Genomic DNA, 22,736 nt, shown 5'->3' with positions numbered 1-22,736 from the left:
GAAGGGATAATTTCTGTAATTCTTCAATTGAAAGTTGTAGGGTTGTTAAGCATTTCGTTATGTCCTTTTTTTTCATTTCTCCTATTATGGAATCTTATTTTTGTTTTTTTGTAACTTTTTATAAAATGATATCATTATGCTCTAAATTTTTTTAATTATAGCATCTTACTTTTTTTATTTCATGTAACTTTTTCCAGAATATTTAATGCTTAATTGAAATTTTTGTAATTTCCTTTACGCATCATATGCCCTATTTTTCTATTCAATGCATAAAATAAAGTACATTACTACTAAAGTATAATGTTAAATTATGATTTCTTTTAAATTTTCGGGGACTGGGCAAAAAAGAAAATCGGCTTTCATATTGTCTTATTACGATATTATAGCAATGTATTTTTCTTTTGTAAAACTCTTCTAACAGAAAGTTTAATTTTCTTCATTTATTTTATCATATTTGCCCTTGAGAACTGTCAAATTAACCATTTGCCCATGCAAACCGTCATCTTAACCATTTTGTCCCTAAAACAGATATATAAAAAATATCATAATTTTTTGTTTTATACATCGTTCATGAATTAAATGGTCCCTTTGATAGTTTACTGTTACAGAAACCAATTTTGTAATAGGGACAAACCATTTCTGTAACAATTTACTGACACATGGACCATTTCTGTTAAATTTTACAATCATAGGGACCATTTACGAAACCGTAAACTGTAACAGTGACCATTTATGTAACAGTTAGCGACACACCAAAAGTAGATTGTTAAAATTAGACAACTAAAAGAATACCACATATTTGTCGTTTTCATAAAATGTCAATGTAATATCATGAAATGGTAAATGTAGTTATTTATGTAAAATGGTATTTATGTATTTTTAATTAGTTTAATGTATTTTTGCATGTAGTAAAAAGGTAATGCAATTTTCGATAAGGCATTGTAATATAACAATATTATCTGTTTATAATCTGATTTCGGTAGGTAAAATATAGGGCAACTCCAATCAGGGACTTATGTTCCTGAAATCAATATTAATTCTTGCTGCTATCGGTTAGAGATCATAAGCAAATGTTGACTGAACAAAGCAGAAATAAGGGCAATGTACTTTATAAATATATGGAATTGGTGAAATACCTAATGTAAAAAAGTTGAAAGGATGTATGCAAAGGAACAAGGGTTGAGCATGCATGGGTCAGTTTGGGTCGGTTTCGACCTATAACCAAACCATAACTGATGGAATCGGTTTTTAAATAATCAAAACTGAACCCATAACCCAAACCAACGAGTTCGGTTTCCCGGTTCCCAGTTTCCTGGGTTCGGTTCCGGGTTAAAGAACTTTGGATACCTTTGAGCAAATATAATGGAAAATAACTTGCGAGGGTAATTATCTTTTCGTCTTGTTTACGTTTAGGTAACTTCATTTTTTTGTACACATTTGACCATTTAATTTGTTAAATGTGTTCACATATTATCATTGTCACCTGCTATAGCAGGTGACATGGTAATATGTGAACATATTTAACAAGTTAAATGGTCAAATGTGTACACAAAAAGAAAGTTGTTTAAATGAACATTTTTAAAAATTTCTTATTTTTTTTTTATAATTTCTTACAATATTTTTATGATATTTTTTTCCTACAGGTTTTTCGAATACAATGCTTTAAATCTTTGCTTATAATTTTTTTTAAAACTTTTTTTTATTCTTTCATATAAATTTAATACAAGTGTTTTTAAACCAAATATTTTATAAATGTTTTAAATTTTTCCTACAAATATTTAACTTGTTTTTTTTTTTACATTTTCATACAATTTTTTTTTATCTTTCATACATTTATTTCTAAACTTTCTTTTACAACATTGTAAAGTGTTTCACATATTTTGTTTGATAGTTTAATATTTTTTTATAACATTTTAAAATACTTTCGTTAAATACTAGTTTAAAACGTTGTATTAAAAAAATTAAAAGTTTAAAAACTTATAATTAAAAAGTATTAAAAAGTTGGAATAATTTTAAAACATTTACATTATATAGATTTTTTTTCGTTTTTTTATTTGCTAAGTAATATTTTCTTTTTATTTTTTTTAAAAGATCATCCATACTTATTGTTACATATTTAATTTATTTAATTTTATTGTTAGATACTGTTTACTTTAAAAATATTGTATATGCTTAAAAACAAACGAAAAAAATTATAAGAGGCTATATAAAACATTTCACAAAACAAAAACATATTTATTAATTAAAAAGTAAAGTTTAAAATTGATCAATATTTAATTAATATTTAGGAAATTATGCATATTTAAAAATAACATTTGTAAAAAAGAATACAAAAAAATATAAAAAATAAAATCGCTATTAAAAGTGGGAAAAATGATTTATCAGGATAATTAACTTTTCGTTTTGTTCACATTTAGGCAACTTTCTTTTTTCGTACACATTTAACCATTTAACTTTTTAATTTGTTCACATATTACCATCATTTAACTTTTAAATTTGTTCACATATTACCATTGTCACCTGCTATAGCCGGTGACATTGACAATATAGGAACACATATAACAAGTTAAATGATCAAATATGTACAAAAATAAAGAAGTTAGTTAAATGTGAACAAAACGATAAAGATGATTGCACTGACAAATCATTTTTCCCAAAGATAACCATGATACAAGTTTATATAAGCACCAAGAGGTACTAATTTTCAATCCCATTGGGGATGTGGGATGAATTGAGCTTATGAAAAAGTAGAAATTCCTTTATAACACTTGACAAAGGCGTTGTGTTGCATCCTCCAGCGATGTGGGATAGTATTAAGTGTTTGGAAAAATAAATCAATTGTATATGTCCCATGTTTCGAACATGCAAGAGAGGGCAGGCACGTTAACCACATGAACCAGGCGCTGATTGTGTTATTATTATGCAAACTATATGTATATTATGTATATAAATATATATTTTTATAAGTATTTTATATAATCGGTTCGGGTTCGGTTTGTATCGGTTTTACCATATAAAGAAACCGACCCAAACCGAAATTTTCGGTTTTTGAAAAATCTCAACCCAACCCATCGGTTTATGCTTCGGTTTCAGTATTTCGGTTTTGGTTTCCTCGGTTTTTGTCGGTTTTTGGGTTTTCGGGTTCGGTTTTGCTCACCCCTAAAAGGAACTAACTTTTCACCTTCAAATTCGACATGAATTTGAAAAGTTTCAAGAAAATAAGTGCTATAAACCAAGAATTAGTTGTTTTGGATCTGTAAAAATGCACATCAATTTTAGCTAATTTGACAAAGAAAAATCGCTAAAAACACTAGAAAGAAGATCAAGAAATTTGGAAAAATAACAAATCAAAATTTATGATTGTTATTTTTCAAATTGAAGAACGAAACGGTGAACTCTAGAATCCCAGAAAACATTAATCTGGAGATAAATACCATTTTGCCAATCGAAATACAAGTTTGGAGAAATAAATATGTGATGAACATTACATTTTGATGAAGAAATACATATGTGATGAACATTACATTTATCAATCCAAATACAAGTTTGTTTGGTAAAACGTCTTAATCATAATGGTTTTTACTTTTATTTTTTTGGTTTTTTTTTCTTTTGTCCTGAAAGTACCCAAAATACCCCCTACCCCTAATATGAATATATGATGCAGTTGGATGCTATAAATGGTATCACTTCGATTATTATTTTTCATTCATTAGTTAAAAAGTAACTAATTTACCAATTCCTTGATTTGTTCTTGGAAAATAAGCTTTCTACTTTATTTTGGTTCCCAATTGATGTTCATTCAAACTCATAGCCACCGGCCACCAACTGAAGATGAACATTGCAATGGCCTTGCATTTTCAAATCCATTTTTTCATTGATTCAAAAACATGAGGGTAAAATAGGAAACAAATGTATGAAGATTTATATAAAGCTTTGTTCTTTAAAGGACAGATAACTTTTTCTATAATTTATTATAAATTTTATCTTAATAATACTATCTTGGTATTTTTGTTTTCTATTTTTTTCCAAATAAGTTTTCAGACCTATATAATTATTATTTTATTTTCTTTAAATCATTTTTTTAATTTATTTTTTAGTTTGAATCATAAATCTGTTTATAAATGTTAGTTAACACAAAAAATATTATTATAAAAATTAATTTACAAAAACTTTATGATTAATCTTCAAGTTTTTTAAAATCCTAATTACACTACAACTTTTGTTTGTTTAATTTTCCTTTTTCTGTTATATATATATATATATATATATATATATATATATATATATATATATATATATATATATATATATATACTAGCCGTTTACCTGCGCCAAGCGACGGGTGACAATAGTTTTTTCATAAATTAGTTTCGAGATGACTTTAAATTGAAGCTAGCTCGTCGAAATATTTAAGGTATAAAAATGAAATTATATATTAAGCCATATCTCCTCAATTTATGGTATCATAATTTTAATATCGTTTTTTGTAATAGTTAATATGATTTATCCATAAAATATTTGTATATGAAGCTTATAATTATTAACTCCTACAAATATAATGAATATTTTAAAGAAGTTAAAAATCCTAAAACTTAAAGATCCACCGTCAAAGTAAATGATACAAAATTTAGGAGTTTGTAATAATCATTAGCCAACTAAAAAGTTTCACTACTATTCGTAAACCTTAAAGAAAATCAAGTTGATTTGCCAACATAGAACCATGTCAACTTTTTAGCCAAGAGTTCGTTACAACAATTAAGATTTAGGATTTATGGTTTATATCAATTTCTTTTTATTATATAATGGTGTGATTGGCGTTCATGGTGTTACACTGTTACCCACATTTTTGGTACCTAAAATTATTTTTATGTTAAAATACATGATTCTAGCCTACAATTAGTGAGGTACCTCCGTTTAGAATCAAAATCGGTTAAAAAGCAACATTTTTGGTACCAAAACCGATATCACCAATCCTGATTCCGTTGGTTCCAAACTGTTAGCCACCTATTATACATTGTTTCTAGCAACAAATAATGCATGTTTTTAACACTATTTAAATTAACTACTATTTAAAAATGTGATGCATGTCTATATTTATTTTTTTGATGTTACTAATTTATAAACAATGCATGTTTTTAATACTATTTAAATTAACTATTATTTTAAAATGTGATTCATGTTTATATTTATTATTTTTTGATGTTACTAATTTATGTTTATGCATGTTAGCACATTTGTATGTATTATTTGTGTATGTTAAATGTTCTTAGACATTTTTTTCAAAATAGTAGGCAAACACCAACTTTTAAATTGAGGTCTACATGTTTATTTATATGAATTATTTTTGTAAAACCACTTTAGTTAATTACAATGACAATTCCTCAACCACATTAACTTTTGTGGTTTGCTTATTTACTTTATGAAAAAGAATTGATCAAATAAGCCTCAACCAGGTTCTCAAAGAATGAGAAAATAATATTGAATATCTAGTTACTTATAATGTAAATACAACAATTACATTTTTATCGCAATTAAGGGGTACCCTCCTTTTCTTAACCAATAACCAAAACCTGAAAAATAGGAAGTTTCATAACTAAACATACATTTATCATATATGTAATTTGAAACCTGATGGTTGATGCTAGTCAAAGTTCCACATCATCAAAAATTTCTGCAACCACATACAAATGATATAAATCATTCATGGTAATCCCCCATAGCCAACGGCTCCGATACCATATAAATCCATGTCTGTCGGAAAACTTACATATCCATAGAAAAAGAAAGTAAGAGTATAAAGAAATTATCTATCATGTATCATCCACACTCATTTTGTTGCAGAAGTAGTAAAAAGCATCCCAATGGATCCTTTGGATGCCTATGTCTCCCAGGTTTGCACCTCACATAAAATTCAATTCATCTTCTAATTAATTAGATATAGAGTCTCAAAAAAAAATTAGAAAACTGAAACTATATCTGCAAATTGAAGAACCACACATATTAAATGATTGTATTCTACTCAACAATTTAATCAAAAGCCGCAATCTTTGTGCCCATTTTAATAATGAATGGACTAAAACATTTATTTAATCATGAATCTTGGTAAAGTAGTTTGGAACTATATCATTTTTAATTGGATGTAGATGGTCCAACAATAATTAATTTTTCACCGGTGTGCTGATAATGTACAACTCTTTATGGAAAGAACCAAAAGATGAGGAAAATTATTGAAAGTATTGAATGAACAAACCTTTATCTCAACAAAGTCATTTGTTCAGGGTCCCACAAACGCCTATATCACCACATACAGGCTCAACACTAAGCTGAGGTTTACTTAGAGCCCTATTGAAGCTGCATGATCAACACCTTTTTCTCCATCAACACCATCATTGTATTTTAAGATCTGAAAGATCTACACCAACAAATAAATATTTGCACAATTTCAGATTGGACATGGAAATGAAAACTAAGATAAAATTCAATTTACAGTCAATCTGTTGGATATTGACATGATCAAGCAAATATAATGTTAAATAATCAAATAAAAATGCAATATTTCCTATATATAAATTCTTCCATGCACATTTTGAGTGCATAGTCAATAGATTGTTATAAGTTACGATCTCTTGTAATTGGTTAATGTTCACAGAAAAACCCCAGGATACGATAAAGAATCCATCCGGTTGCAACTGTGCTCTTAATTGAACATGGATCAATTTATTTTTATTTATAGAGAAATATGGGATGGTTTGCCCATTTCCATTAGGATTTGAGGCAGAAAAATCACCAAAAGTATGATTAGATGTGAAGAAAGCATATATTAATTATAGTGATTCATACCTGAGAAAGGATTCAAAGCCCTAATTCATACAATTCCATCGAAACTCCATAAAAGTGCTGCATAGATGGATCTGCAGTGGCGAAAGTCCATGAAGACAGCCACTCTCATGCCATAGCCTCAATTTGACCAATGTTCCCATAATTCAAGCTTTAAGGAAGCAAAACTGCCAAATAAGGAAAATTTGAGCTTGTTTAAGCCCTAAATTTCCAGGAGGAGAGAGAGAGAGAGAGAGAGAGAGAGAGAGAGAGAGAGAAACCTTGATGGTATTGAATCCTAGAAACCCTGTTTCAGAAGGTTCAATAATACAACAATCCAGTACAATCAAAATTCAAGAGTCGGCTGTATTATTTTAGGATGAAAAAACCAATATTATTGTTACAAAATGATACAACACATGAATAAAGAGAGAAAGAGTGAGACGGGAGGGTGGAGAAATAAGTGATACCTGAAAGGCTGAAACCCGTATATTTACTGGAATCGTTTCTTGACACACCTATATAGAAGCAAGGTCATAAGCTACAAACTCGTTTTCTGACCAATCAGTTGTAGAAGAAGTTCTCTGTTGGTGTGTGTTTAGGGGGAGAAGGAAATACTTGGTGGTGGCTTCGACTTTTTGAAACCTTAGCAAATGAAGCGAAAGTGCGCAACAATAGAATTCAAAATAAAAGTGATTCAAAGAGATCGATGTCGGAGAAGGGAGAAGAGGTAGTAGAGATTTTGAGATCACAGTGCTTCTATGGTGGCGTGAAGGCGAAGATGGTCAGTGAAGCGTCATGGTGAAAGCTACAGATGGTGGTAGCAGTCGAAGCAACAACGATGATGAACAAAGTAAAAAGTGGCTGGTCGACTTTCTAGGGCTTCGATCTAACCTCAAATGGAAACGGTCTGCAGATTTAATTCAAAATTAAAATATAAAATATGAAACTGCTTCTTGATTATTGTACCTGGATACGAAGGTTCTGCTATGTTTGCGTTTGCAGTGGCTATGAGATAGTATACAAAGAAGAGGAACAAAGGAATGGTTTTCTGAAAAAGAGAGTCGCTTGGGTTTTTGGAGAAAGGGAAGAAACATGCCAGATATAGGGGAAGGTGGGCGATATCCGAGAGATATTTGCCGATACCGGGGGAAATCAGGATTCAACATTGAACGTAAAGGATTAAAGAGGGCTGGGTCAAATGATTGAAGGCTTTGTCAAACGAACGTAGATAAGGTTTAATTGTGCAGTGAGTAATTGTATTTCAGGCTATATGTTTTATACTCCATTCCTTTTATCCTGTCATTTGACCGGATATAAGATTTACTTTTTTTATGCATAAACTAATTGTACTTATTGCAGTATAGTTTGTACCTCTTAAAATTCAGCAAAACATGTTAAATGATTATTAAGGTATAAAGATATATATATATATATATATATATATATATATATATATATATATATATATATATATATATATATATATATATATATATATATATATATATAGAGAGAGAGAGAGAGAGAGAGCAAGGATCATTTGAGAACTCATATTTTCCCGAGAACCTGAGAACTAAAAGTGGACCGTTAGATTAAAAAAGTTAAGGGCTAAGATCTTTGATGGCAATTTTGTAAATAAATAGAAAAAAACAAGGAAGGGTATCTTAATAAAATAAGATAATGACATTTTAGGGAACAAGTAATTAGCTCCCCAAATAAACATATCAGATCGTGATTAGTCTTTCTATCGCTCGTTCCCTTCTCCGATTCTTCACCGACTCCATCGACCTCCTCCCTCTTCGTCGACTCCTCCCTCCTCCCTCTAACAACCACCCTACCTCTGTCAACAACCACCGCCTTCATTGAAGATTCTCCGATGATTGATAGATTTAACATCGCGGTGGTTGCGTCATTCTTCCCTCTCGAAGTTTCGTGCCCTAATAAATCAGCCAGAGGTCTGATCACTCCGGACCTCCCGATTCTCCTTCGCCTTTGAGCTTCCGGTCTCTGAGCCAGAGGACGACTCGATGTTCGGAAGCAGCAACACCGTCCGTTCAATCCAGAGTCGTCACTTTCTCGCCTTCAGATCTGGATCCACAATCGATCCATATTTCGTAGTCGTTATCATCAATCGACATGGAATCCAAAATCCTCCAATGATCTAGGCTTAATTGTCATTGATCATCAACAATTCATGCTTAATTGTTGTATGGATCGTTACTTTCTTCCAAGTTCAAACCCTGCACTTCTGTCGTCGACCATCCATAAAATCGACCCGGTGAGGATTTCGAATCAGGTGATTATCTTTCAAATTGGTGCTTAGTTCTTATATTTTTATTGTTATTTGAAGGTCCGATACAATTCTGAATAAGGTCTGATGCAATTCTGATTTATAAACCCGAACCTGTAATTTCTTTTAGGCAATCACTTATGAAACCAAAACCTATCAAATGTTCTTTGTCAGGAAGAAAAAGATTACTCCTTTTTGCAGAAATATCTACAATTGCTTACCAATTTCGCCATAACTTGAAATTCAAATTATTTTTACTTTCTATTTTCAGGTGATGTGAGGAGGATGACTCATCGTATCCCAGGAATACAATTCGGTTATACGCACCCAGTTGGTTTTGAGATTTCAAGGTAAGTTTAATGTTGCACACCAACTGTTTGATAAAATGCTTAAATCAGATTTTTGAATTACTCACACAATACCGATCATGTTGCATCTCGATTAACACCATGTACTCATGTAGTACCATTTAAGGTATCTGATATAACCAGTACCAATTAACTTCAAGCATAATTGATCAGTGGGATCCAATTCCAACATGATTCATAGCAACCATCAACCCTCAGACAATGAAAGGTTTGTATAATATTTTTTTAAATTATTTACAAAAAAAAAATTATTTCGTCATGCAAACATTTGACAAGTATATTTTGTTATTCTATATTATTTTTTTATAAAAAAATGTAACATCTTTTTTAACAAAGTAACCGCATAGCTAGAATCTCATATGCAGACGAAACAGTGATAGGATGGATTCTCCTTCCGGAATTGAGGTACATACTATTACTCTAATACTCTTTACTTCTTGCCAATTACCTCAAGAATCAGTGATTCCAATGTTCTCTTTTTCTAGAGACAGATTACTAACATCCGACTGCGTTGATGTATTGAATGGCTATCATGAGATGTGGATAAAAGCGCATTTTTGGTAAAAAGTCTTCTCATTTCACATTTTTATTTACTTTTTTTATAAGAAATAGCTAAGAAAGCTTCCAAAAGTATGTTACTTGCATAAAAAAAAAAAAAACTAACTATCTCCAAATCCTTCTCCTTGCAACCCACCCCACAGGGAACAAAAACAAAAATGCGCCAAGTTGACACTCTCTTCTCTGTTTGATAGTAATCATATGATTAAGTGCTTGATGGGAATATGGACCAATAATAATCATATGATTAAGGAAACTCTAAGGTCTGTTTCTCTTTTTTCTTTATTGAGTGTTATTTGTAAATGGTGTTTCTTATTTGAGCTGAATGAACCGTCACTGACTATTTTACCCTTTTGTTTGGAACTAATGCGAATGAAAAATGGGTTATTTGTTTGATAACCGGTCTGAATGTAAATTCTAGCTGACAAAAAGATTACAAATTCACGAAATATCCAAACAAAAGTTATCTGATATAATAATGATATAGATTTTTAAATATTTGATATGAATAATTATATATTTATGAAGCATGTAAATAAAAAAGTATTAAATATAACAAGTAATTACAACTTAGCAAAATTCTAAGGTTCCGAAACAGCCACATTAAGTCAAGTTATTTAATAAGAATCATTGACTGTCTGATTTACATTATTTGTTGTGTTTGTTATTTTTGACATGGATTTTATGAGTGATTAAGTGATGTGGTTTTGTATTGTAGATTGCACCAGATTGGAGGGAAGCTTTATCACTGAAGAACGCCATTGAAGATCGTATCACAAAAGGTGTTGTTTTTGTATTGTTATGGATTTGGTCATAAATATTTAACGTTTCCAATTCGTCTATTTTTTTATTAGTAATATTATTAGTAATCTTTTAGTTTTACACAAAAATGTAAATGTTTTTAGTAGATAAAAAAGTAAGGTTAATCTAAAAAATACATTGCCAAATATTATTACAAAGCAGTTTTAATGTGGTTTGTTGGTTTGTCAGCCACACAAAGGGACACATAAGTTACTATGTAACTTGGAAAAAAGAAGAGGACCCTGCTGTGTTTACAAGCGACACACTGCTGGGTGGTGTCATTTCCTGATATACATTTTCTGCTAAATGCTAGAAATAGCATTCTACTTTCATTTTTTATTTCTCATGTTGTATTTTTTTTTTAGTTTGTTGCTGGTTGTGGCAAGTTTTTGAGGGAACAGCAGAACAGATGCATGAGTCACTATGTGTGACTTTGGCTTCTTTGCCAAAACCAACTAAAGTTTACTGTGGGCATGAGGTAAATTAATACTTATATTGTTTTTGTATTTGTTAGTTTGTACTAAAATTAATTAATACTAGATGTCATATTTTATACATGTCAGACACAACCTGGCCTTGCAACTATTCCATCAACCATTGAACAAGAATTAGAAACTAATCCATTCATGCGATCTAATCTACCTCAACTTCAGGTACTCTTGCTGTTTTTTGACTTTTTTAGGGAAATATGGAGGCAAACCTCGTCCTGGTGGTCCAAGATCTACCTTATGCATATCCTCACAGGTAAACCATTACCCTATCCATTCCTTCCAAACTGAAATTCTTTCCTGATTTGAGTTCTTCAGTTGATAGATTCAATCGACATTTTGCTCTATATCACAACACATGTATGTGAATCATTCTCTTCAACAGGTTGGATGCAAAATGGGCTGCACATTCTGTGCAACTAGAAGTATGGGATTCAAGAGCAACCTCTCAACAGGAGAGATTGTAGAACAATTAGTACATGCTTCTCGATTATCACCCATTCGCAATGTTGTTTTCATGGTAAATACCTAAAAAAAACTTGTTTTCCTTGAAATTTATGTCACTACAACTGATACCATCATATTGTATTCAGGGAATGGGAGAGCCATTAAACAACTACAATGCTTTAGTTGAAGCTATTCGAGTAATGACAGCATTCCCTTTTCAGCTTTCACCCAAGAAAATTACTGTCTCAACGGTTTGTTTTGTTTGCTCCATTTTACATCCTCAATATTAGTCTTTTTAAGAACATTTCTGGATTCATATCTATCATTCTCATAATTTCTTGTATGTTGGAATAATTCATGCAATAAACAAGCTTCATGGTGACTTACAAAATATAAACCTAGCAGTGCCTCTTCATGCACCAGTTCAAGATATTAGGTGTCAAATAATGCCTGCAGCTCGAGCTTTTCCTTTAGAAAAACTTATGAATGCTTTAGTAGAATATCAAAAGAAAAGGTAGCTCTTTTTTTGCTTCTTTTTTTAATTTCCTCAAAGTGTAAAATTACTATAATACCCTTCTGGTATTGACTTTATAGTCAGCAAAAGATTTTCATTGAGTACATAATGTTAGATGGTGTGAATGATGAGGAGCAGCATGCCCACCAGCTTGGTAGATTGCTTGACACATTTGAAGTGATGAGAAAGAGATTCAAATTTGTTTTTAGAGTAAATTATAATTTTGGTCCCTGAGTGTTGCTGTTTTTTTCAATTTTGTTCCCAAAAACTTTCTCTTGCAGTTTTTGTTCTTATTTACATGTGATTCACATATGAATCACATGTTATTCACATGTAAATCACATGTTATTCACATATGAATCACATATAAATCATATATGAATTAGATGTGATTCATATGTAAATCACATGTTATTCACATGTGAATCACATGTAATTCATATATGAATTACATGTGATTCACATGTAAATCACATATGAATTACATGTGATTCACATGTAAATCATATATGAATTAGATGTGATTCATATATGAATTACATGTGAATAACATGTGATTTACATGTGAATCACATCTAATTCATATAAGATTTATATGTGAATCACATGTAATTCATATGTGATTCACATGTAAATCACATGTAATTCATATATGATTCACATATAAATTACATGTAATTCACATATTAATCACATGTAAATCACAAGTGAATCGCATATCAATTACATGTGATTCACATGTAAATCACAGGTGAATAACATATGAATTACATGTGATTCACATGTAAATCACTAGTGAATCACATATGAATTACGTCAATATACACACATGCATTTTGTGTGGGTGGTCTTTGTTAATTTTTTTTAATTTTCTTGTGAATTTCACATTTGAATCTTAAAAGATACAATCACATGTGAATATCACATTATATAATCACATTTGAATCTTACATGATATAATCACATTTGAATCTTACATGATGTATACTTGTGCATTTTTCTGAGTGTTCTTGCATTAATCAATTTTTTTTTAAAATTTTCTTGTAGGATTTGAAGAATTTGTTGAAAATATTGAAGAGGTGAAAAGTGATAAATTGAAAAAAATATAGAAATGCTGATATGAAGAAATGATAACATTGCGAATCTTTGTAGTTTTTTTATATTTTATTTTGTATCGAATAAAATACTTGTATTATGTTTATAGATTGATTAATAAAAATGAGATTTCTATAATTTACTTACGAATATTATATTATAAGAAATATGCATGTATGCATTTGAAAAAATATGCATATATGCACCTAAAACGTTGATTTTTTTGTTAAAAAAATGCAATTTTGAAAAAAATTGCACTTTTTTTATAAAAATTGTAGGTTTTTTTTTTTGAAAAAAATGCAGTTTTTTGGAAAAAAAATGCAGTTTTTTTGAAAAAAAAATACAGTTTTTTTCTAGAAAAAATGCAGTTTTTTTAAAAAAAATGCAGTTTTTTTTTTAAAAAAAAGATGCAGTTTTTTAAAAAATAAATTTTTTCATTTTTTTTTTAAAAAAATTCATATTTTTTGAAAAAAAATTAAAAAATCTCCATTTTTTTAAAAAATTGAAAATTATTTTTTTTAAAAAAAAAAATCCGAAATTTTGAGTTATTTTGTTAATTTTTAGACATTTATATTAATATATTAAATAACACAAAAAAGTTAAACATTAAATGAGATTGGTAAGATGACGATCATGTCCTTAACGAATTACTTTTGATCCAACGCTCCACTTTTAGTTCTCGGGTTCTCGGAAAACTTTGAGTTCTCAACCGATCTCAACCCTATATATATATATATATATATATATATATATATATATATATATATATATATATATATATATATATATTGTTTGGTGTTTATACACACCATAGCGCAATTGCTTTGTCAATATCTTGGGCCTTAAAACTATTACCGGAGTGGATGCCTCATATAATCGATTCAAACACAATAACCCATGCATGCATAATGTTTGAGAAGCAAATACAAGAAGGATCAGCTTCAAATGCACAAGGTGCAATCACTTCTCGAATTTGATTAATAAAACATGCATAGAAGTCAACTGGAAAGTAGCATCAACGTTAACATATGTTAATTAAGATATCATAATTTCCATGTCTTCATAGATCTTCTAGCAACATATAACGTGGGATTATTTGGCATTTTAAATAAAAACACACATTGAAAATTACCATTGTTGTCATTCAATTGGATTGAACAACAATGATAATACATAAGATTTAATAACATCTGGACAACCATGCCCGTCTCCTTTAGCATACATGAATAGTGCCATCCTATCCAGGTTTGTTGCATGGTCTATAAACTCCCGTAAAAATTTAGATTTAGCAGCTGCTCGTTCTTTGTTAAGTTTCTTCCATGTTTCGTTGATTAGTTTTTTTATATACCTTCTAGCTTCCTCTTCTGTTGCACCACTCTCATGCATGTAACACTGAATTGCTTTTGGTGTATCTCCTCTTGCCATTTCATCCTTAAAGGAAGAAGAGAATGTTTAACTTGTTTATATTCTATATCATTGAAAACACTTCCAATTTAACATACGTGTGGAAAGGAAAATAGTTAAAATACGAATAATGCTAGAGCATACCGAGGATGTTCCCAAGTCATCAGCAAGTCGGAAGATTATCGATGAGTAGCGAACTATATTATCAGATATATCTATGCATTGTAGGATTTCTATGGTTAAAGTAATTGATGTTAAAAAGGTAACATGCATGAGTAGTAAAGGACCCGATATCCATACACAAGCATTTTCCAAGTACTCTAGATCTGTGAGTGTGGGTGTATATCCATTGTGGTACCACTGTGCTTCTACTAGGTATGACTTGCATAAATCTCCCCACTACAATGTTGGCATTCAAAAAATAAAAGATCTAGATTTGATTCAAATCACATTATTAATAATCACAAAGGAAATAGAATAGAGTTAGTATTTAGTAACAAAAATCACCAAAAAGGGCAAGAGTGTAATTCCAAATCACAACATTTTCAACATTGTACATTTCTTTAAAACAAAACGATGATTAGCGAACTGTTGCCAATGGGTATTGACATCAAATTTCACAAGCAATTTTATTTTCTGAAAAAATGTGATTTTTTTTTCTAAATTAATAATAAAGGAAATAAACCTATAAAAGAGTGACGTAGGACGGTAGGAGGGAATAGAAGAGAAGAGAAGGATGAGAGCAATGTTTTAAATCCCAAGTTTTTTTTTGTTGTGGTGACCGGTTTCCGATTCAATCAATTTAACCAGTTTGACGGCCGAGTAAACCGGTTTCTATAATTTTCATCTTTTTTTTTTTGTATTTTCCTACACATACATACATACATAAATCAAGAATTTGATTTCCACAAGTTCAAACATTAAAAATAGACATGAAAACAAGTTATAGATCAATTTAAATATATTAAAACAACACATAACCATAAATTTTATATCAATCTACGTGCATTAAAAAGAATTTAAAGTCATAGATGTATATAAACGCATCAAAAAAACTTCATAATATTTATCATTTGTTTTTATTCAGAAAATTCTTAATAGATGTGAAAAAACCAACAAAGTTTATTATGTAAAATGTTTCAATTTCATGTGTTTTTATTTAATTTAACCGGTTCAACCGGATTTTTATAAACCAGTCGATTCGTCCCGATTCAAAAATAAACATAAAACCGGTGATAATTGAACCGCTCTCTTCTCTGATTCCTGATCCAACCGATTCGGACAGTTGAAACCGATTTTTAAAACATTGAAAGTGTTATGGAAGTGTCCTCTTCCCTTCCTAGCTGGGAAGAATATCTAATGCTTTATTGCTATTTTGGATCATTAACTAGTTGCCTAAAAATAATCAAAAGGAGGTTTCCTTTTCGAGAGACAAACCCATTTGGATCATAATTTATTAAAAAAAGGGAAAACCTTAGAAAAACCCAACGTATTTTCACCAAATGCTTAAAAAAACCACGATATTATTTTTTAGTACACTAAAACCCTTATATTTTCAAAAACTCTTATTTATGGTTTTCTGAGCTTAGAAAAACCTAATCTATTTTCATGAAATGATTAAAAAAACCATTATATTATTTCTTTTTAGTGCATTTAAACCCTTATATATATATTTTTTTTAATCTAATAAATTGTAACAATAGAAACGTTAAGAATCGATTACCTAACATTTTTGGCTATCTAGGATTTACCGAGCTCAATGTCTTAAATGATACATTTTAAAAGATATAAGAGTTTTAACGTACAAAAAAAATAATATAGTGGTTTTTTTAAGACTTTGATGAAAATATGTTGGGTTTTTATAAGATTATCCCTTAGAAAAACATAAAAAGAAAACACTTGCTTCCCAACTACATAAAAAAAATTGACAGATATCTTCAAAGGGAAGTGCATGTGTCATTTCTTTTCTTAAAGAATCTATTTTTTAATATGTTAAAATGACATTTTCGGTATATAATATCCTATTTGGGGAAAAAAAAATTAAACATTTCCCTATTCTAATAAAAGAATAGTTTTATTCTCCTTTTGACATGTGTCACCATATTAGACCTTCATAATTAATGCATATTTTATTTTCTTTTGTCATGTGTTACCCTATTATGTCTCCTAATTAATGCATGCCACTTGTCAACCTATTGATTATCCATTTTAAATTTTAAAATTTAAATTTCTCACTCTAATTATATTAAATTAATAACATTAGAATAAAAATTAAAATAAAATTAATACAAATTATAAAGTGATATAATTTTGCATATTTATTTAAATCAATGATTATAATTTTATATAACTAAAAAATCTCTTAATTAATAATTTATTTAAAATAAGTGATTAATAATTTTGAGTTTTTTTTTTACTATTAAAATTTAATTAATTTTGTAACAGTGGTTTCCACGGGTTATAAACTAGTTATAAAATATAATGTCAGAGATCGATCACTAAATATAATTTTGTAAATTAATGAATCTTTTACACATAATCGGTGAATGGTGATCAATTTCGTAATATATTTTAAAAAGGTAATCATGCATCGTGTTATATATGTTGATCCCTATCTCTATTGCTCAATTTAAAAATTAACTCAACAAATATTGTTATGAAAAAGGATTACTTACCGCTTTCTTTAGGTGTGTAAGGACGAGGAATCCTGTGTTTGTCAATGTGTTATATGCAATCTCATTTACCGAGTTGTAGAATCCAAGGAAACATATCTTCATATAATCTGGGAGTTCTCCTATGGCATGGATGTCCCATCTATGAGTAGAATCCAAGGAAACATATCTTCATATAATCTGGGAGTTCTCCTATGGCATGGATGTCCCATCTATGAAAGAAAATTTCTTTAGTGCTCATTAAATTTGTACAAATAGCAGTTAATAAACAATTAAACATGCATGTAATTCTAACTGAAGTATCGTATGGGGATATATACATAGTAGCATGCAATTACCTGCTGATAACGTCAGTAAATTGTTCAAGTTCATCCAAGGTACCAAATACATCATAGACATCATCAATTGTAGTTATCATGGCAACAACTTTGGCCAACGTTCTCCTTCCAAGACTAAAGTGAGGTAAGTAACTAACACCAAGTGCCCACAAAAAATTCTCAACTAACCGGTCTCGAGCAAAGGTTAACTTCTTATCCCAGCTTGTATTTCTCCACCACCTATTCATAGGGTACACCAGCTATATATCATGATACTTTATTTGTAGTGTATAACAAGTCAAGATAAAATAATTTATAGCCATATGATGATATACCTTGAGGAGTGTTTTAGATCCTCGATGTGGATAGTCTGGACCATGTTAAAATCCAGTTTTGCAAGCTCTATCAATGTGGGATTTATGCCACTTCTTTTCTCATATACTTCCATAAACCATTTCGCCTCTACCCTTGGTAATCTCCAATGCAGCGGAAGCTCCAACGCATGCCTTACTATTACTAATGATGATATATTTCCATAAAGTTTCTCAAGATTTTCTTGGAGATATTTGGATGTGACGTCTCTAACTTCGTCCAATATGCTTTCATCCTCGAATAATAATAAGAAGCCTCATACAAGTTTAGCATTACCACCATATCCTCGAGTTGTGGGTCTAGATTTTGAGTCTTGTCCTTAAAGTTAAGAAATATCTCTAAATATAGAGAAAAATCAAGAAAACAAAACTTTTAGTGTATGTTTTAATATAAACTAACTTCATGCATCAGGGAACAAATGAAGTTGTACATAAGCTGTGATGAAACTTTCTACGTATATATGAATCCTTTATTAAATTTACCTTGAGGAACATGATAGCCATGTTGTCTTAGTAGTCGAAAGCCAAGGGCTTTAACGTTTAAATCCATGCTATTCCACTTGTTGTGAGTTTTGTAGTAATTATAGTAAATCATCTCCAAGACCTCACTTATTTCATCCTCAAAATGATATGAGATACCGAGTCTCTGTAATTCATCAACCAGCTCCAGAGTACCCAATGGCTTTCCCACATTGTATATCAACGTTTTCACAGCTTCCTTTAAAGTACGTGCTCTAGCCATGTAATCTTCTCCCTGTATAAATGTTAAATTCTTGAATGTGACATACTATCAAAAATAATAGAATAGAAAATGGTAATCTTACTATGTATTTGGAAGAGAGCGATTGAACACGATCATAGGACCATAATGATGACTTATAATTTGCAGATCGTCTAACAAGGGGTTCAACTGCAATGAGGACCTTTGATGTCGATTGTAATGAAGATAATGGTTTACAAATGTGCAAAGATCTCGTTTTGCTATGATTGTAGTTGTAATGAAGAAATGACCCATAAAAAAAGCACATCGAAGCCATCTAGAAAGATATATCTTAGAAAGTAATAAGTTGGTCATATATATAAGGGATTCTTATTATTATTATTATTATTATTATTATTATTATTATATATATATATATATATATATATATATATATATATATATATATATATATATATATATATATATATATATATATATATATATATATATATATATATATATATATATAGAAACAGGATCGGGTGAGGACTCGTGATAACACCTTAAAAAAATTGAAAAAAAAAATAATACAAATCATAAAATCGAGCATAGATCTATGTTCGGAAGAAAAAAAATAGAAAAAAAAAATTGGATCATTAAAATTGAATCATGGATCATAATGATGTAAAATAAAAAATTAAAATTGAATCATTGATCAATTTTAATGATGAAAAAAAAAATCCAATTTTTTTTCTCCCGGACATAGATCTATGCTCGATTTTATGATTTATATTTTTTTTAGAATTTTTTCAAAATTTTTAAGGTGTCCTCACGAGTCCTCAATTTAAAATGAGTTCTCACAGGATATATATATATATATATATATATATATATATATATATATATATATATATATATATATATATATATATATATATATATATATATACTAGAATCTGGACTTTCAGCGACGGAATCAACGACGGACAAAATCCATAGCTAAATCAGCGACGGATTTCTGATGGATCAACGACGGAAAGTATATAAAGTGACAAATAATGAAATGCAACATTTAGCGAGAGATTACCGACGGTTTAGTGAGGGATTAGATAGGGATTAATGACGGAAATAATCCCTCGGTAATGTCTTCTCGAAAATAAACCCTAGATCGGTCGCTATTATAATAGATCGGTCACTATTATAATTTCCGGCTTGCTTTTTCAGTTCCCTCTCAAGGACTGTCTCCCAAAATGAGTTCTAAAATTTTATTTACCCCGCTTCTCCCTACCCAAATATTTCTTAGGTTTTCTCATTCACGAAAATGTCCCGCCTCCCAACTCTTCGTCTTCACACGATCATACCTCCTACTCCCATTTAGGGTTCAAAATTGGAGCGCATACCATCTTCATTCATCTTAGTCTCATATCCTCACACCTTCTGCTCATGTCTTCGACTTTTGTTTATCAACCACCATGACAAGGTAATCTCGTTTACATCATTTTAGGTTTTTATTCTTCAGTAGGATAACAACTGGGTTTTTTTTTTGTGTGTGTGGGTGTTTTAGCTATCTGAAGGATAAAACCTTCTCTTCATGTTCTGGTTCAAATGAAGTAAAAAATTTCTCCACTATTTTAGTTTTTTTTTATACAGAGTATCAAATCTAGGTTGTTAGTGTTTTGACTATTTGAAGGATAACCTTATTCCCATGCCCTGCTAATAAAATGATATTTATTTTACTTATGATTTATGGTTTTGTTGTTGTGATGTAGATGATAACTAAAGGTCGTATTTTCTGTGAAGAACATATGAGAAGTAATAAAAAGCTACGAAGAAAACCATAAACATAACAAATATGATGTTTTTTTTATACCAAGAAAGGTCCAATTCCACAAGTTAGATCTAAATCTCTTGGCTATGTAGATTAAAAAAATAAATAAAATAAGGATGGTGTTTTTTCGTTTGTTTTGGTTGATGTTTGTTGAGAAATAAGGTATATAGTTTTTACAATGTCTTCAAAATAAGGTATATAGTTTTTACATTATCTTTGAATGAAGCCACTAACTTTGTTTTTAGGAATCTTATTTTTTTATGTTTTTGAAAGAGACTTTTGAATGTTTTTTTTATATTAATGCAGAAATATGGAATGATGTTGGCTAAAGTAATATGAAAAGGGATATGATGCTTAGGACTACTTCGAGGTACACACCAAAAAAGATGAACAACTCTACCATTGTATGCATTTTCAATTCATTTATACTTTCTAATGTTTGTTCTAACTTCATGTTCTTTTCCTTGTAGTGTACTGATGCAAAACAGGTTGTGTGTTTTACTAGCTATGTGACTTGATACAACATAGTTATGTATTCATATTGCACATTTTCATGGGCTCTGGTATGCCTTATTAGATTCACTAAAGGACCATCTTAAAATCATTTTTGTGTTCATGTGTTCATTTATATATATATATATATATATATATATATATATATATATATATATATGATTCATAATGTCTTTTTTCCATGCATTACATTTACACATACTTTGGTTTATTCATTCATTTCAGTTTGGTGTAGCAGCTATTATGGTAGTTAATGAAGGATACATTAACTCTCTAACATTTAGATTTCCATGGATGCACTACACAGTTATGTATGCTTATTTTTCTTTTAACTTATTAATTAATATGTGCAATATATTTATAGCAATGCACTTTCATTATTTTTTCCAATCAAGACATTGCACTCTGAATAATGTGCCCAAATATGACATTAATAGTTGTTTCGTATGTGGATTTCATTCATAAGATAGAGTATACTTTACGTTATTAAACTTGCATGGGATCCATAACACAACTTACTCACAATGTTGTGGATGAGGTATTAAACTTTTAAATTTCTTGTTATAAATGGAAACTAATACTATCACTCAATCGGTTAGATGTTTAATTAGGTGTAAACTTGGTATTTTTGCTTTGTAGGTTATTGTTGATCTTAATCATGATGAGATGAAGGAAGAGCACATGGGAAAACATGAAGAATCTGAGACAAAAAACAAGAAATAGCCAAGATTATTCACCTAACTATACTTTGACACTTTTGATTATTGTAATTTGGTTTCAATACATGGAAATCGACCATGAATTTTTATTTTGTTAATCAAATATTAATATTTATTATGGTAGTTGAATGTTGAATTTTTTATTTTAGCGACGGAATTGTCCGTCGCTAATACCCCAGTTTCTAGTAGTGTATATATATATATATATATATATATATATATATATATATATATATATATATATATATATATATATATATATATATATATATATATATCAGAGGCGGAACCAGTTAAGAGCCAGGAGTAGCCCGTGCTACCCCTCAAAGTCATCCGAGATATGTATTTCTTTTTATGTTGCAGCGGTGCTGCTAGTAGTTTATCGAAGTGTAACTCGTTATTTCCGAGGAAAATGATGAATCAGACATAAAATGTTCATACCTGCTCTGATTGGCTTACTAATTAGTATCAGATCATCTTTTCTAGGTACGCATTCAATTTATTCTCACCCATTTACTTCAATTAAACATGTTCCATATTAATTTGCTCCAAAATACTTGTTCCTTTGTCAAATTTACTGCACTGAAACATAAGTTACTATTAATTTACCTAATTAGCCACAACAAAACATGTTATTCTTAGCAAATCTACTACACAAAAACATAAATTCCTATTGATCATTTAGATGTCACACTATTAAGCTTATGTGTACAATTCACTAATTTAGCACTAGCCCACCAATTGAAAGTGACATATGATGATGCAAAAAGCTTCTTTCTACACAATTGACTCTGATGATTTGATCAAGAGTGTAAGATATATATTTACT

At 29.8% G+C, this 22,736-nt stretch overlaps 1 protein-coding gene, 1 long non-coding RNA gene and 1 pseudogene across 5 annotated transcripts; 1 reads left to right on the top strand and 2 right to left on the bottom strand.

Annotated features, from left to right (window-relative positions):
- Window positions 1–5,454: 5,454 nt before the first annotated feature.
- Window positions 5,455–8,020, bottom strand: LOC145118521 (uncharacterized). Of its 4 annotated transcripts, none has more exons than XR_013713334.1 (5): window positions 7,287–8,020; window positions 7,098–7,180; window positions 6,841–7,004; window positions 5,768–6,412; window positions 5,455–5,671 (listed from the first exon to the last, which is right to left on the bottom strand). It is a non-coding gene; the product is annotated as an uncharacterized LOC145118521 (long non-coding RNA). The 4 variants fall into 4 exon arrangements; XR_013713335.1 differs by having other exon boundaries at window positions 5,455–6,412; window positions 7,287–7,726; window positions 7,786–8,017; XR_013713333.1 differs by having other exon boundaries at window positions 5,455–5,920; window positions 6,251–6,412; window positions 7,287–8,012.
- A 3,289-nt stretch (window positions 8,021–11,309) lies between these two features.
- On the top strand, window positions 11,310–13,368 carry LOC145121565 (uncharacterized). The gene is made up of 7 exons (XM_079057290.1): window positions 11,310–11,314; window positions 11,490–11,580; window positions 11,710–11,844; window positions 11,918–12,021; window positions 12,115–12,285; window positions 12,366–12,495; window positions 13,333–13,368. Exons 1-7 carry the CDS (start codon window positions 11,310–11,312, stop codon window positions 13,366–13,368), a joined length of 672 nt encoding a protein of 223 aa, XP_078913416.1.
- A 1,152-nt stretch (window positions 13,369–14,520) lies between these two features.
- On the bottom strand, window positions 14,521–19,181 carry LOC145119832 (R-linalool synthase QH1, chloroplastic-like; annotated as a pseudogene).
- Window positions 19,182–22,736: the final 3,555 nt, after the last annotated feature.

The sequence above is a fragment of the Lactuca virosa genome, chromosome 6, assembly GCF_052849685.1.
Source record: "Lactuca virosa cultivar CGN04683 chromosome 6, Lactuca_virosa_CGN04683_v6, whole genome shotgun sequence".
Classification (NCBI taxonomy): domain Eukaryota; kingdom Viridiplantae; phylum Streptophyta; class Magnoliopsida; order Asterales; family Asteraceae; genus Lactuca; species Lactuca virosa.
This window is presented reverse-complemented; position numbering and strand designations above follow the sequence as displayed.

Bases quoted from the DNA above. Each gene is read 5' to 3' on its own strand.
- LOC145121565 (XM_079057290.1), top strand. The intron at 11,581-11,709 runs GTAAACCATTAC...TCTCTTCAACAG, and splicing joins CCTTATGCATATCCTCACAG to GTTGGATGCAAAATGGGCTG. The intron at 12,022-12,114 runs GGTTTGTTTTGT...TAATTTCTTGTA, and splicing joins AAGAAAATTACTGTCTCAAC to TGTTGGAATAATTCATGCAA.